General features: G+C 45.2%; 1 protein-coding gene across 2 annotated transcripts in view; it reads left to right on the top strand.

Moving 5' to 3' along the window:
* Positions 1-7,780: 7,780 nt before the first annotated feature.
* The window catches only part of Znf318 (zinc finger protein 318), a 37,693-nt gene continuing 29,993 nt past the window's right edge, over positions 7,781-15,480 (top strand). The window contains exons 1-2 of one of the 2 annotated variants that reach the window (XM_028887142.2): positions 7,781-8,330; positions 10,619-10,770. In XM_028887142.2, coding sequence (XP_028742975.1) covers positions 7,848-8,330; positions 10,619-10,770 — 635 coding nt within the window. In that variant the 5' untranslated portion in view covers positions 7,781-7,847. The remainder of the gene's footprint in view (positions 8,331-10,618; positions 10,771-15,480) is intronic. The other variant, XM_028887141.2, reaches the window with a different exon arrangement.

Genomic DNA, 15,480 nt, shown 5'->3' with positions numbered 1-15,480 from the left:
CACTCGAGACCCCCAGATTTGGGGTCCAACACCATGGGGTGCTGAGAAGAAGGTATATTCTTTTGTGTTAGGGTGGGATGTTCTATAGATATCTATTAAGTCCATTTGAGTCATAACATCTGTTAGGTCCTTTATTTCTCCATTAAGTTTCAGTCTGGTAGATCTGTCCATTGGTGAGAGTGGTGTGTTGAAATCTCACACTACTAGTGTGTGGGGTTTGATGTGCGATTTAAGCTTTAGTAATGTTTCTTTTACAAATGTGGGTGCCTTTGTATTTGGAGCATAAATGGTCAGAATTGAGACTTCATCTTGGTGGATTTTCTCTGTGATAAACACGTAATGTTCTTCCCGATCTCTTTCGATTTAGTTTGAAGTCTATTAGGATAGCTACGCCAGCTTGCTTCTTAAGTCCATTTGATTGGAAAGCCCTTCCCCAGTCTTTTACTCTGAGGTAGTGTCTGTCTTTGAAGTTGAGGTGTGTTTCCTGTATGCAGCAGAAGCAATGGATCCTGTTTTTGTACTCATTCTGTTAGCCTGTGTCTTTTTATGGGTGAGTTGAGACCATTGATATTGACGGATATTAATGACCAGTGATTGTTAATTCCTGTTATGTTTAGGTGGTAGTGTTGGGTTTCCCTTCTTTGTTATTTTTTTGGTGTGGAATTTCTATTGCCTGAGTTTTCATGGGTGTGTCTAATTTCCTTAGGTTGGATTTTTCCTTCTAGTGCTTTCTGTAGGGCTGGATTTGTGGATAGGTATTGTTTAAATCTGGTTTTATCATGGAATATTTTATTTACTCCGTCTATGGTGATTGAGAGTTTTGCTGTGTATAATACTCTGGGTTGGCATCCATGGTCTCTTAGTGTCTGCATAATGTTTGCCCAGGACCTTCTAGCTTTCATTGTTTTCATTGAGAAGTCTGGTGTTATTCTGATGGGTCTGCCTTTATATGTTACTTGGCCTTTTTCCTTTGCAGCTCTTAATATTTTTTCTTTATTCTGTATGTTTAGTGGTTTGATTATTATGTGGCAAGGTGACTTCTTTTTTTGGATCCAGCCTATTTGGTGTTCTGTAAGCTTCTTGTATCTTCATAGGTATTTCTTTCTTTAGGTTGGGAAAGTTTTCTTCTATGATTTTGTTGAATATATTTCTGTGTCTTTGAGTTGGTATTCTTCTCCTTCTTCTATCCCTATTATTCTTAGCTTTAGTCTTTTCATGGTGTCCCAAATTTCCTGGACGTTTTGTGTTACAACTTTTTTGTCTTTAGTGTTTTCTTTGACTGACAAATCTATTTTTTTCTATTGTATCTTCAACATCAGAGATTCTTTGTTCCATCTCTTGCATTCTGTTGGTTATGCTTGCATCTGTAGTTCCTGTTCATTTAGTCAGATTTTCTATTTCCAGCATTCCCTCAGTTTGTGTCTTCTTTATTGTCTTGATTTCAATTTTTAAATTGTAAATTGTTTCCTTCATCAGTTTAATTGCTTTTTCTTGGCTTTCTTTGATTTCTTCCAATTTTTTGTTTGTTTTTTTTCTTCCATTTCTTTAAGGGAATTTTTCATTTCCTCTCTAAGTTAGTTTTTCATTTCCTCTTTAAGAGAATTCTTCATTTCCTCTTTAAGGGGCTCTATCATCTTCTTAAAGTCATTTTTAGGATTGATTTCTTCTGCTTCTTCTGAATTGTTATGTTCAGGTCTTAAAGGTGTAGAACCACTAGGTTCTGATGATGTCATATAGGTCTTTATGTTGTTGCCTGTATTTTTGCACTGGCGTCTGCTCATCTCTTCCTCCACTTGGTGCAGGCAGTGTCTGTGTCTGAAGGTGCCTCTCTTGTTCCAATTGTTAGTCTTGGTCTACTGGGAGTTCTTGGTCAAATCGGTACTGATAGGCTCTGTTTCTCCAGGAGCAGCTTAGTCTCATGGGTGTTAGTGGGTTCTGTCTCAGAGAGCAGCTGTTCCCAAGGTGGGCTTATGGCTCCAGTGGTTGTTGGTGTCACATGGGGGTGGTTTTCTTGGTGAGGGGGCAGGGATAAAAACCACTGTCCAGTCCCTGGGGCTCTAATGGCTGTTCCCAATCGGTGCAGGGTGGTTTATGACTCCAGTGGTCATTGGGGTTGCAGAGGCTGGTTTTCTTGGTGAGGGAGCAGGGAAAGGCAGCTGCCTGGTACCTGGGGCTCCAATGGCGGGTTTGGGTTGGGGGGAGCAGCATGTAATGTGCCCCTAGGGCCTAGGGGCTAGAAACCTGGTCTGCTGGTCTGGAGATGGGGCCTTACCTGTTTCCAGTAGGTGTAGGGTGGGCTTATGACTCCGGTGACCTGGTTCAATGGTTGGACAGCTCCTTCTCTTGCGTTCTCTCAGGTAGCACTCTGCTTGCTCGCTAACTCCTCAGCTGATCTTGTTCCTCACACTGTAGGCTTCTGAGACCTCTCCTGAATGGATCTCAGCTGAATAGGTTGATCAAAAGAGCAATCTCACCAATGCCTCCAAGTTGTTCGACTTCGAACGATCAGCAACTGAACCCCAGGCCGGCATTGGGCAGAATGCTTGGGTCCAATCTGGTCATGTCCCATGGCAACAGCTTCTTCCCTGAGGATTTCTATGAAATCCTCAGCTGTTTCCAGCCAGTATAGGATGGGCTTGTGACTCTGGTGACCTGGTTCGGTGGCTGGACGTCTCCTTCTTTTGAGTTCTTTGGTTGAGCTCTGCTTGCTCATCGGCCAACTCCTCAGTTGATCTTGTTTCCTCCAAAACCATTGTTTTAAATCTCTTCAAAAGTAGACAGGATGGCCTTCGGTGATGATACTGCCCTGTAATTCTAATACTTCCATCTCCCTCTCTTTCTCCCTCATTCTCTTCTCTCGTTCTCCTCGCCAGATTTTTTTTTAAACCGAGTTTTTAAAATTTGGGTTTGTCTAAGGTTTCTTCATTAATTAATTTGGTTTGTGCCTTTGTAAACTGCTCCTGAAGTTACATTGTGAGTTTCTTACTGGAGTTTACTTTCTTTGTTGCAAAGTTAGGCACTGGGCTAGAAAATGCCCCTACCTTGACTGCTGACAGTATGCTGTCCAAATGGGACAAGCAGGACACAAAAGAAAGGACTCTGAACCTTGCCAAGACAAGGAAGAACAGCCCTTCAGAAAACCCTACTTCACAGAAAAGTCTGTCAGATATTCTAGGCCAGTAGGCTGAACTAGGATACCTCAACATTGCAAAAGAACCTTGGATGACTGTCCAGGCAGCCAGCTGTTTCTGTCATTTCTCATATTTTTTTGTAAGCTGCTTGTTTGTACTTCCTGCTTACTCAGGTAATATTATTTCCTTCTCGGGTCTCTGATGGAGTTGAAGACTAGATAGTAATACAGTTATAGTTTTCCTTATTTACCAAACTCAGAAAAGAAACTCACTAAAGAGGTGTAAAGTGTATAGGGTTGAGAGACATCCAAAGACAGTTTTGGATGGTAACGCAAGTTAGGATAGAAAGTGAATTAGGTATAAGACTTCAGACTCACCAAGATAGGCCAGATAATGGAGTGTTTTCTCTGAAACTGTCAAATGCAAATGACTAGATGTTGTTGGTGTATTTATTGCCTGTATATATTGTATATAGTTATTGTATTTATTGTACATAGCTTTTCTTATATTAGTTATAACCTTCTATTTTTATTTTAGACAAAAAAGGGGAAATGTGGTGATATTTTGTTTGTGATATAACAAATAAAGCTTGCCTGAAGATCAGAATGTAGAGCTAAGCCACTAGTTAGCTACAGAGGCCAGGCAGGGGTGGCACACACCTTTAATCCCAGCACTTGGGAGGCAGAGGCAGACAGATCTCTGTGAGTTCAAGGCCAGCCTGGGCAACTGGCACAAATCATTCAATGCTTTGTCAAGCAAGAGAATGAAGGCCGGGGTATAGGCAGCCTGAGGACGAGGGTCTGACAGCAAGAACGATATCTCAGACCACAGTCGTGGGAAATGGCTAAAGATTTAAGCCTGCAATGGGGGCCTAGCATAGCCGATGAAGGCTGTGGATGGGGTTTCCCCAGCCCCGAGGACACCAGAGGGACACTGGGTGACCGACGGTCACTCCCATGGGTTCCGGGAACTGCTTATGCTGGCTGGTAAAAGAAAATCACCCATTGTAGCAGCTGGCGGCTGGGCAGATGGAAAAGCGGGCAGTTGTAGGTAGAGCAGACCTTGCTACAGGATCCCAGGTGCAGGGCACTGGGAGGGCCCGCGTCGCCTTGGCACCAATGTTATTTATTAAGCGGCACTGTTTACCATGCAAGAGAAGCCACGAGGCACAACAAAGCCCACTATAAGAGTTTATTAGGGGAAGGGAATAGAAAGGGTGTGCATAGGCCTATGGAATGACCGTGCAGGGAGAGAAGGAATAGGTGGAATCTGCTTTTATAGGTCCCCCCTTCACCCCCCTCCCCGCACATGCAAATGGGCTTACACAGCTACACCACGCATGAGCATAGATTATGGGATCACGCAACGCACAAATGACTAAGCATCTTGCTTGGCTACTGGACCACGAATGCCTGGTCATGTAACTGGGGGAGTGGCTAGGAATTCTAGCACCATTGCCTTTTTTAATTTTTTCTTTTTCTTTTCTTTTCTTTTTTTTTAAGATAGCATTTCATTATATAGTCCTGACTGTCCTGGAACTCCGTATGCAGGCCAGACTGGCCTCAAACTCAGAGATCTGCCTGCCTCTACCTCTGGATCTGGGGTTAAAGGTAAGCATTGCCTTTTAAAAAAGCCCACCAAGGTGACAGCCGAGAAAAGAGCCATCATTTGTAAGCTAGCCATATGCATTTCGGGGAATGATTTTGGAAGATAACAGCATGCTGCACCACACAGGAAAGGCCTTGTTCTTTTGATCTCTTTTTGTACCAAACCTTGCTGTCAGAAATGGCTGCCAGTCAGAGAGCGGTGAGGGGCAAAGTCCGGGGAGTAAAAGCCGGGCTGTGGAGAAGCCCAGTCCACTCCTAAACCCACCAGGCTCCAAGGCTGGCGTTGAGAGCTGTTACCTGAAATGAAGTTTAAAGGTTTGTTTGGTTTGGTTCAGAGTTTTTGAAACTGGAACTCTGAAAGGCCATGAGGATGACCTTGCATGTTTGGTCTTCCTGCTGCTGTCTCCCAAGTTATGTGCCTCCTGCCTGCCACAGGCTTTGTGACCCTGGGCTAGACATTTGCCCTGCCGCAGTAACACCACTCACAATACTGAAATGTGTGAAAAGTGAAGGATTCTGCAAAAACTTTCATCCAGGACACAATTCTTCATAGGGCAGGCATGAAGGGCAAAGAGGAGAGTTTCTCTGATTATATACTATAGAGACTTGCCCCTTTGATAAAAAAAAGTACTTTATTGTTGGAGAAAGACAGAAGAGGCAAAGTTAATACTAGTATAGCAAACCCTGTTTTAAAATATATTAATTCTGATTCTAAAGAGTAGTAGTCCATATTTATGTTCCCAGCTCCTGGGAAGTAGAAGCAGGAGGATCAGGAATACAAGGTCATCCTCTGATACATATCAAGTTTAAGACAGGCCTCAGGTAACTGCCACACAATAAGCATTGACTTCAAGAAACTATACACTGTGATTTACCTTTTCTCACCTTTACTTAAATTCCATGGGAGTGTAGATTACTAAATACATAGATAATATGATAAAGATGGGCACATACCTCTGGTAGAGTTAACTTTTTCATTAGATTAAATTTTATATTTAAAAATGAGAGGGTCAGGCAAATATCACAACAGGTTCCTGCTAACTCAGTTAAGAACTAGGCCTGGGCCAAACCCCTCCCCACCTTCACAGGTAATAACCAAATAAGGACAAGGCCTGGGACTTGTCCAGAATTGCCCTAGAATGGAAAAGCTATAGCCTTAGCTCATCCTTACTAGCAGTAACCAATTAGAAATCTACTAATATGATTGCCACTTTCATAAGCCAATCGTAGATAAAATGGCCTAACTGTCCTAGGAACTCCCCTTAGCTGTGCTTAAAAGGAGTTTACATATCCCTCCCCGGTCATCACCATTTTGTACAGGTGAGCTACCCCACATGCATGTGGTATAATAAACATTTGCTGATTCCATCGTCACTGGTGGTCTTTTACCGGACTTCTTGAGGACTCTAACAAAAAATTATATCAATTAATAAGATAAAATAAGATGAATGTAAGGGAATTCAGTTGGTAAAATTTTTATACTGGGATCAGGTGGGAGGCAGAGGTAAACAAATCTCTAGGAGTTCAGTGTCAGCCTGGTCTACATAACAAATTCCAGACCAGTCAAGGCTGCATAGTGAGACCCTATCTAAAAAAAACCCAAAAAATAAACAAGCAAAATCTTATAATGAAATATGATGAGGCAAGCATACGTCTTTATAAATATATAAATTGGTTATATTTTAAACATAAATTAGCAAGTAGAAATATTTTATAATTTATGTTTTCTTTGTTTTGCCTTTAAAATCAGAAATCTGATTTTTATACAAATTTATGATTTTGTGTTTAGCTAGTGAAAAACATAAAGCTATTGTTTAGAGCCAACTTATTTTTATTTTTTATGTATATGAATGTCCGTGCATCATGTGGGCGCCTAGTATCCAGAGAAGGTGGTGGGGTCACCTGAACTGGAGTCCCAGACGGTTGTGAGCCACCATATGGGTGCTGGGAAAAGAACTCCTGGGCCATCTATCCAGTCCCTATTTTCCTGCTTTGAGTGACCCCTTATTTTGTCCTCCTCTTCTTTAAAGATTTATTTATACTTTCTGTGTGAGAGTGTTTGCCTCCATGGATGTCTGTGTACCACCCCCACGACAGGTGTCTGTAAGAGGCCAGGGAGGGCGTTGGATCCCACAGAACTGGAAGTTATGAATGGTTGTGAGCCGCCTTTTGCTACCTTTTTTTTTTTTTTCCCGACTTTTTGTATTTAGGATGCAAATCCCTGACACTGGCATGTGGGGGAAATTATGCCTCTAGTCTGGAGAGGAAATTACGAATGTCTCCAAAACTTGCCGGGCTTCTTCCTGCCGGTCAAGGTACGGGTTGCTCTGATGGTGAGAATCAACACCACGTTACCACAGCGTTTGGTCAGAACTTCTGGAAATTTTCTCATGTATGACTTACGCCTCCCTGCACTTTCTCACCCTCAATTTAAACCTCTATGAATTATCGGACTGGAACGTTACTGACAATGTCAAGCTTCCTCTGTAGGGGGGAGGACGTCCGCGGGTGCTCCTGCTGAGGTTCACAGCCTCTGAGAGGGTGAGGCCGTCACTTCGGTTCTCACTCGGATCATTTACCGTAAATCAGACGGGTCGAAGTGGGCAGGAAAAGGCACAGACATGCTCCAGCAGCCCGAGACCCCACTCCCGGGCACGCAGAGCAGGGCCGCACCGACGCCCCGCCCACCCGGCCGGGCCCCCTCCGCGTCACGTGGGCGCCGGGGGAGGGGAAGTGGGTGGCTCGCCGGCCGCCATCTTGCGAGCCGAGAGGCGGGGCCTGCGGGTCTCCGGACGCGCGTCCTCGGGGCTCGGGCGGCCTCCGCGCTCCTCCCCACTTTCTCCCCCCGCCCCGCTCGCTGGCGCGGCCGCTCGCTGCGTCCGGCCGCGGGGAGCCTGCGAGGGCGGGGGTGTGTCGGCGCGTGCCCGCGCCCTCCAACCGCTGGCCTCCGGGCGCGCTCGGCCGGGCCTCGGGGGCGGGCGGGGCGGCGGGGAGGGGGCTGCTCGGTCCGCGAGGGCGGCGCGCTGCGGTCTCGGCGGCGGCGGCGGCGGCGGCGGCTGCAGCTGTGGCGGCGCGCTCGGGGCCCGCGGCCGCGGCGCTCCCGGTCGCCATGTACCGCAGTGGCTCCCGCTCCTCTGTCTCTTCGCACCGGCCGAAGGACGGCGGCGTGAGCGGCTCGCGAGCCGGCCGCCCGGGGGGCTCCTCCTCGGGCTCGGCGCGCCGCCCCTCCTCGCCGCCGCCCTCCGGCTCGGCGCGGCTCGCCTCCCGCCGGCACCGCTCGCCCTCAGGCCACCGCGGGCGCCGGGCCTCGCCGTCCCCGCCTCGGGGTCGTCGCGGCTCCCCGTCCCCGCCCCGTGGCCGCCGGGCCTCGCCGTCCCCGCCCCGCGGCCGCCGGGCCTCGCCGTCCCCGCCTCGGGGTCGTCGCGGCTCCCCGTCCCCGCCGCGCGCCCGTCGCGGCTCCCCGTCGCCACCGCGGAGCCGGCGGCTCTACCCGCCGGGCCTGGCTGGCTTCCGAGGCAGCATTCGAAGCGAGTCCCGCGCCGACTTCGCTCGGGACGGCCGCGGAGACCATCCAGGCGACGGCGGCAGTCGGGTAATCCCACCCTGCGCCCGGGTCGCCCCTCGATCCCAAGCCCCGGGGCCTCCGCGCTGGAGTCCGAAGGGCCACGTCTACCCCGCTCCCTGACAGCCCCGGGGCGCCTGGTTTACACAATAACGGACCCGAGACCCTCTGGGTCGCCGGGTCGCAGCAGAATGCCCGGTTTCCTGGAAGAGGCTTTCGCTGTGTGGAAAAGTTAAAGCGAGGGGGAATTTCGTCCATACTTATTGGCGCCTTGAGGTTTCCCTGGGGTTTGGTGAGATTCATTTCCCTTAAGGCCTGAGTTTGGGAAAGCTTGAACCAAAGCAGGCTGGACGCTGTAGCTGTCATGGGGTCTCGGAGCTGTTGCTCCCAAGCGAGGTGTGCATTATCAGTTACTGTGATTGCATGCCCACCGGTTAGCGACCTGACAGCAGCTCCCAGCATTCTGTTAGTGCTCACAGCCCCTGGAGGTAAAGCAATGAGTGTTACTCCTGTTCTCACAGCTGAGGAATCCGCTCAGAAAGGTTTAAGTAACTGAATCAAGGTGACAGCTACAAGTGATGGGCTGTGGTTCAGTTCACATGTTTGATTCTCACAGCCCGCGGTTTTAAATGTTAAAATGTACTGCTAGAGGAACAGCGTGACTTTAATTTATGGTGATGGTGGGTGTAGGTCCGAAGTGTAGGGCTCGCAAAAGAATGAAACCCCACTTGGATCCTCAGCATCTTGTTAAAAAAAGAAAGCGTAGATGTGATATTGACCTCTCAGGTAGCGCTACAATTCTAGTAGAGTCTCTGCATGTGGCCTGGTGTTTTGGAGTTTTTGTTTGTTTTGGAGTTTTGGTTTCAGTCCATCTGTCTTTGTTAGTGAAGAGTTTCTCTTGAATAGCACAATATAAAACACGTCCTTGGACTCTGATCATAGATAAACTGATTTGTCACACTGTTAAGACTTTTCAAAGCCCCTCACTACAGAGGAATCAAGAATAGAATACTGTTCTCCTGCCTGCCTCCAGTCTCTTCTGGATACTGTATTTGCTCCAGTTCTCTGGCCTGTAGGAAATTTTTATCTCCTTTCTCTTCTGTCCAATCTGAACATTTACCTCATGTGACCTGTTAGATGTACCTTCAGGGTAAATCCCCAGCACTCTGATGGCCCTGTTACCTCTTCCTTGGATTGTTAACATCTGCCTCCTTTACAGTTTAGCCTTGCTACTCACCAGTTTTTTTCTGTGTTCATCAATCAAACTGATTTTTAAAAATATTTTTAATTAATTGTGTTTGTGTGTACCTGTGTGTGAGTATGTACCTAGTAGTGCAGATGCTAAGGGAGACTTTGGATCCCTTGGAGCTAGTTGTTAGCTGCCTGAGGGGGGTGTCATGAACAAACTGGTCCTTTGCAAGAACAATACTCACTCTCAGCTGGCACCCCAAACTGACTGTAAGCCTTCACTTTATACATTTAGGAAGCATAGATTGAGCATCTGTGGTCTTGGCGGTGGTCTGTGGTGTGTTAAATGTGATTAAGGGCTAAAACCAAAATGAAGCACTGAGTTACCATTTTTCATAGGGTTTCAAGGGAAAGAACCTCCTGAGATGTGAGCTTTGAATGAAGACCCTAAGAGATTGAGAGCTCTAGTAGTGTAGGCTCCTGGAGGAGGAGGATAGTTGGGTCACATGACATTGATACTTAGAACCTTCTATGGCTCTCGCCACGCTAAGAGTCCAGTCCAGATTTCCTAAGTAGTTTTCCTCTTCGGGCTGTCACATTGCTGCAGCTGTGCTGGCCTCTTTTCTGATGCCCAGAGCATGCCAATTCATTCCTGAGATGTTGCTTCCCTTGGCCTGAAACATCTGTTTTCTTTGAAAGACCTATAAGCTTCCCATTTACTTCTCAAGTTAAATGACAATCTCTCAGAAATGCTGCCTTTAGCCAACCTATCTGGGGCGATTCCTCCTTTTCCTTAGTCTTTTACAGTCCATTTTTTAGTGACTGGGCCACTTATTGCTGCTTTCAAGTCCTTATAGCTGGTTTGGCTTTTCCCTGTAAGCTAGGTATGTGTAGGCCCTGAAAGCAGGCATTTGATGACTTGGCTACCCCATGTTCTATAAGAGTAAGAGGCCATAGCTCAGGAGTGGGGAATATGAACTTTTCTCTCTGAGGAGATTTCTAAAACTCTTTTATTGTGGAATGATTCCTTACCTTGATAGACAACATTTTATGAGTAGGGAATACATTTTGGGGCATAGGGATGTCTTCATATGTTGACTACCATATGGTTTTGTCTTTTAACTTTGTAGAGACGTTCTCCTGGTCTGTGTTCCGATTCTTCTTTGGAGCAGAGTTTAAGAATCACTGTTGGCAATGACCACTTCTGTGTTAACACACCAGAACGGCGTCGACTTAGTGACCGGTTGGGATCACCAGTTGATAATCTGGAGGATATGGACAGGTAGGCTTCAACTATGGCAGGGCACTTCATATTAGTTCTGGAAGGCAGAAATACTGCTGTTCACTAAGTGACGTGTTTGAAAGTATGGTGCCAGCACTGAAGTTATCCCTATGTCTGTGTCTAGTAGAAGATCTAACACTGGGAAAGGCTGAGTAGGAAGAATGTATTGACATAGACTTATGTTTCTGAATGAAATGCGTGCCAGAAAAAGAACATTGTCGTACAGCTAGAAAGAGAAGGCTAGGGGGCACAATCAAATTCTGGATTAAAATAAAATTTAAGAGGAGCCCCACCCTTTTTTTTTTTTTAAACAAAATGGAAAGTCTTTGTTTGCCCGCCCCGCCCCCCCAAGACATGGTTTCTGTGTGTGCCCTAGCTGTCTTGGAACTTACTCTGTAGACCAGGCTGGCCTCAAACTCACAGATCCACCTGTTTCTGCCTCCTGAGTGCTGGGATTAAAGGCGTGTGCCACCATACCTGGCTTTTGTTTTCTTATTGATGGAGAATTTATTTATTTGAAATCGAGTCTCACTATGTAGCCCTAGATGGCTTTGAACTCACAGAGATAGGCCTGCCTAGTGCTAGAATTAAAGGCCTGGGGTACTACACTTGGCTTTTGGGGGGGGGGGGCATGGGTAAGTCTGTATAGTCCTGGCTGATCTGGAACTCACAGAAATGGTCCACCCTCTGCTTCCGGAGTGCTGAGATTACAAGCATGAGCCCAACACCCTGCTTAAAATACTGTTTTTAATGGTTCTTTTTTAGCTTGTCCAGGCTAGAATATAGCTACTGAAAGCATTTAAATAAACCAATGGATAATGCATGTATGTATATTAAGTGTATGAAGTAGTAATAGAAACTTAGAGATCTTTAAAATGTTTAAGTGTGACCGGGCAGTGGTGGCACACACCTTTCATCCCAGCATTTGGGAGATAGAGGCAGGCGGATGTCTGTGAGCTCAAGGCCAGCCTGGTCTACACAGTGAGTTCCAGGCCAGCCTGGTCTACACAGTGAGTTCCAGGACAGCCTGGGCTGTTACACGGAGATTTCGAAAAAACAAACAGAAAATGTTGAGTGCTAAGGAAGGACAAGTAAACACACAGTGTTGAGCATAGACCTCAATTATATATATTACATATGGGGAGTAATAATTTTATTACCTCACAAATGTGAAAAGGTGAAGATGAGAGTATAGGACAGCCTTTTCTCCATCCTAGAGCATATCTGCTTTAGTCTCTAGCACATTGGGGTTTCATAAATGATTCATTAGTGATTGATCAAGGAACTATTGTTTATTACAGGTAATGTTGAGTATTGTATAGAGGATAGGCAGGCAAATGGAGACAACTGGGCAGGAAGTCTGAGGACAGAGGTGCTACTGATGCTCTTGACTTCAAGGCTCCAGTGGCTATGGATGCAGTGAAGCAAGGCAGGACAGTCTTATGTAACATTGAGGCTTCTGAAGATAGGGCTGCAAGGTATGTGACTGGATCACTAATGGAGTCACCAGCTCTTGCCCTTCAGTCAGCTTCTATTTTGGGAGGTGACTGAGTAGGTGGACTAGGGTGGTGGTACAGGGTGTGATTCTCTTCCTTCCTTGCGGGGTTTCCTTTTGAGGGGCCTCAACTGACATTTCCTCTTTGTTATGCACATATGCTCCTGATAACCAACTATCTTTTTAAGTTAGAAAAATTTAATTCCTTCATAAGGTGTTTAGAACTGTAATATTTCCAGAATCATGTGTTTTAGAGAAATCTGCTTTACAGAATGTGAGAATAAGGGTCTAAATGGGAGCTGAGAGTCTGGTGTGTGTGTGTGTGTGTGTGTGTGTGTGTGTGTGTGTGTGTGTGTGTGTTTGTGTTTCAGTTTTCTCAAGACAGGATCTCTCTGTGTAGCCATGGCTGTCCTGGAACTCAGGATGTAGAACAGGCTGGCCTCCTACCTCTGCCTCCCGAGTGCTGGGATTAAGGTGTGCACCACCACCAGCGCTCAGTTTTGTGTTTTATATTTTACCACCTGCACATTTGTGATTACTTTTTTTTTAATTAATTTATTTTTATTTTATGTGCATCGGTGTTTTGGCATGGGTGTTGGGTCCCCTGGAACTGGAATGACAGACAGTTGTGAGCTGCCGTGTGGGTGCTGGGAATTGAACCAGATCATCTGGAAGAATGGTCTCTGGCCCGTGATTACTTTTTATATGGATAGTTACCATCCAGTAAAATAAGGTTGTAGAGTCATTAGCATATTCAGTATGTTTCCTGATGTTGGGTCTGGTCTTCAGCTAATTAAATAGACCATTTCCAGGTCTGGAGGGATGGCTCAGCAGTTAAGAGCACTGACTGTTGTTCCAGAGGTCCTAAGTTCAATTCCCAGCAACCACATGGTCGCTCACAACCATCTGTAATGAGATCTGGCGCCCTCTTATGGCCTGCAGGGATACATGCAGGCAGAACACTGTATATGTAATAAATAAATAAGAATAAATTAAAAAAAAAAAAAAAAAGAACACTTGCTGTTCTTGCAGAGGACCTGAGTTCAGTTTCTAAAACCCATGTCCAGCAATACACAACCAACTGCAAACTTGTAACTCCAGTTCCAGGGAATCCAATGCCCACTTTTGGCCTCCATGTACTCAAGTGGACATAGCAGAACACAGACACAGAAACACACACACACCTCACTCTTTCTAAAATAAAAACTTTAGGCCAATTTCCAAAAGGCCATGTTAATTTTTCTTTTTCTTCTTGAGACCACTGCCCCTATTATTTTCCCTCTTACTGAATCTGTCAAGTCTTGCTATTAGGTTTTTTTGGTAACAGCCAAGTGTCTTAGTTAGGGTTTCTATTTCTATGATAAACACCATGACCAAAAGCAAGTTGGGGAGGAAAGGATTTGTTTGGCTTACATTTCCACATCATAGTCCATCACTGAAGGGAAGTCAGGACAGGAACTTAAGCAAAGCAGGAACCTGAAGACAGGAGCTGATGCAGAGGTCATGGAGGGGGGCTGCTTACTGGCTTGCTCAGCCTGATTTCTTAGAGAATCCAGGACAACCACCCTAGGGTGGTGGTTGTTAATCACTAAACACTAATTAAGAAAATGCTCCACAGGCTTCCTACAGCCCAGTCTTACGGAGGAATTTTTTCTTTCTTTCTTTCTTTTTTTTTTTTTTTTTTTTTCTTTTCTTTTTTTTTTTTTTTTTTTTTGGTTTTTCAAGACAGGGTTTCTCTGTGTAGCTTTGTGCCTTTCCTGGAACTCACTCTGTAGCCCAGGCTGGCCTCGAATTCACAAGAGATCCACCTGGCTCTGCCTCCTGAGTGCTGGGATTAAAGGCATGTGCCACCACTGCCTGGCTTGTCTTTTTTCTTTTCTTTTTTTTTTTTTTTTTTAATTTGTTCATGCGTGTTGGTGTTTTGTCTGCATGTATGTCTGTGCGAGGGTGTTGGAGTTACAGGCAGTTGTGAGCTGCCATGCCATGTGGGTGCTGGGAATTGAACCTGGATCCTCTGGAAGATCAGTCAGTGCTCTCAACCTCTGAACCATCTCTCTCCAGTCCAGGAGGCATTTTCTTAAGTGAGGTTCCCTCCTCTCAGATGACTACAGATTGTGTCAAGTTGGCATAAAACTAGCCAGGACACCAAGTTATCAAGATTATGGTCTAACCTTAACAGTCCTAACTGGAGTATCTCTTATTCTAAAATGGGAGTGTGAACAAGTTGAGTGAAACATTCTAAGACACTTGGACACTAAGATACATATTTTCAGAGTTGTGTTTCCACTGCTACAACAAATTTTATAACATTTTTATTATGACTGGAGAAAGCCTGATACACTTACCCTTACTGCCCTTACCTTATCTCGGTTCTAGGTAATATTTTTATTTGTTTGTTTGTTTGACAGTTTCTCTATGTAACAGTCCTGGTTGTTCTGGAACTCTCTATATAGACCAGGCTGTCCTCGAACTCACAGAGATCTGCCTCTGCCTCCCGAGTGCTGGGATTAAAGGTGCATGCTATACTTTCTACTTTTATAGGTACAATATATGATTTTTTAAAGATTTACTTATTTACTATGTATACAGTGTTCTGCCTGCACCAGATTTCATTAGAGATGGCTATGAGTCACCATGTGGTTGCTAGGAATTGAACTCAGGTCCTCTGGAAGAGTAGCCAGTGCTTTCAACCTCTGAGCCATCTCTCCAGCCCCAATGTATAATTCTTTTCAACTAGCTTTCATATATATATATATACATATATATATATATATATATATATATATATATATATATTTTGGTTTTTCGAGACAGCGTTTCTCTGTGTAGCTTTGCGCCTTTCCTGGAACTCACTTGGTAGCCCAGGCTGGCTTTCATATATTTTAAGGTTCATCTATGTTTATAGTGTTTGTTTTTATTGCCAATAATATTTCTTGTATGAATATACCAAATTCTGTTTTTTCATTATTAGTAAATGGATGAATATCATTGAGTTGCCTTTTCTTTTAGCTGTTATAAATAATTCTACTATGAATGTTGTCATACAAGCTTCTTTGTGGATTTATATATCTATAGACCAGTGGTTCTCAACTTTCCTAATGCTGCGACCCTTTAATACAGTTCCTCATGTTGTGGTGACGCCCAACCGTAAAATTATTTTTTGTGGCTACTTCATAACTGTAATTTTGCTACTGTTATGAATTGTAAATCTCTGA

This window comes from Peromyscus leucopus, chromosome 16_21 (genome assembly GCF_004664715.2).
Source record: "Peromyscus leucopus breed LL Stock chromosome 16_21, UCI_PerLeu_2.1, whole genome shotgun sequence".
NCBI lineage: Eukaryota > Metazoa > Chordata > Mammalia > Rodentia > Cricetidae > Peromyscus > Peromyscus leucopus.
Note: the sequence above shows the minus strand (reverse complement) of the source record. Positions and strands in the feature narration are given on the sequence as shown.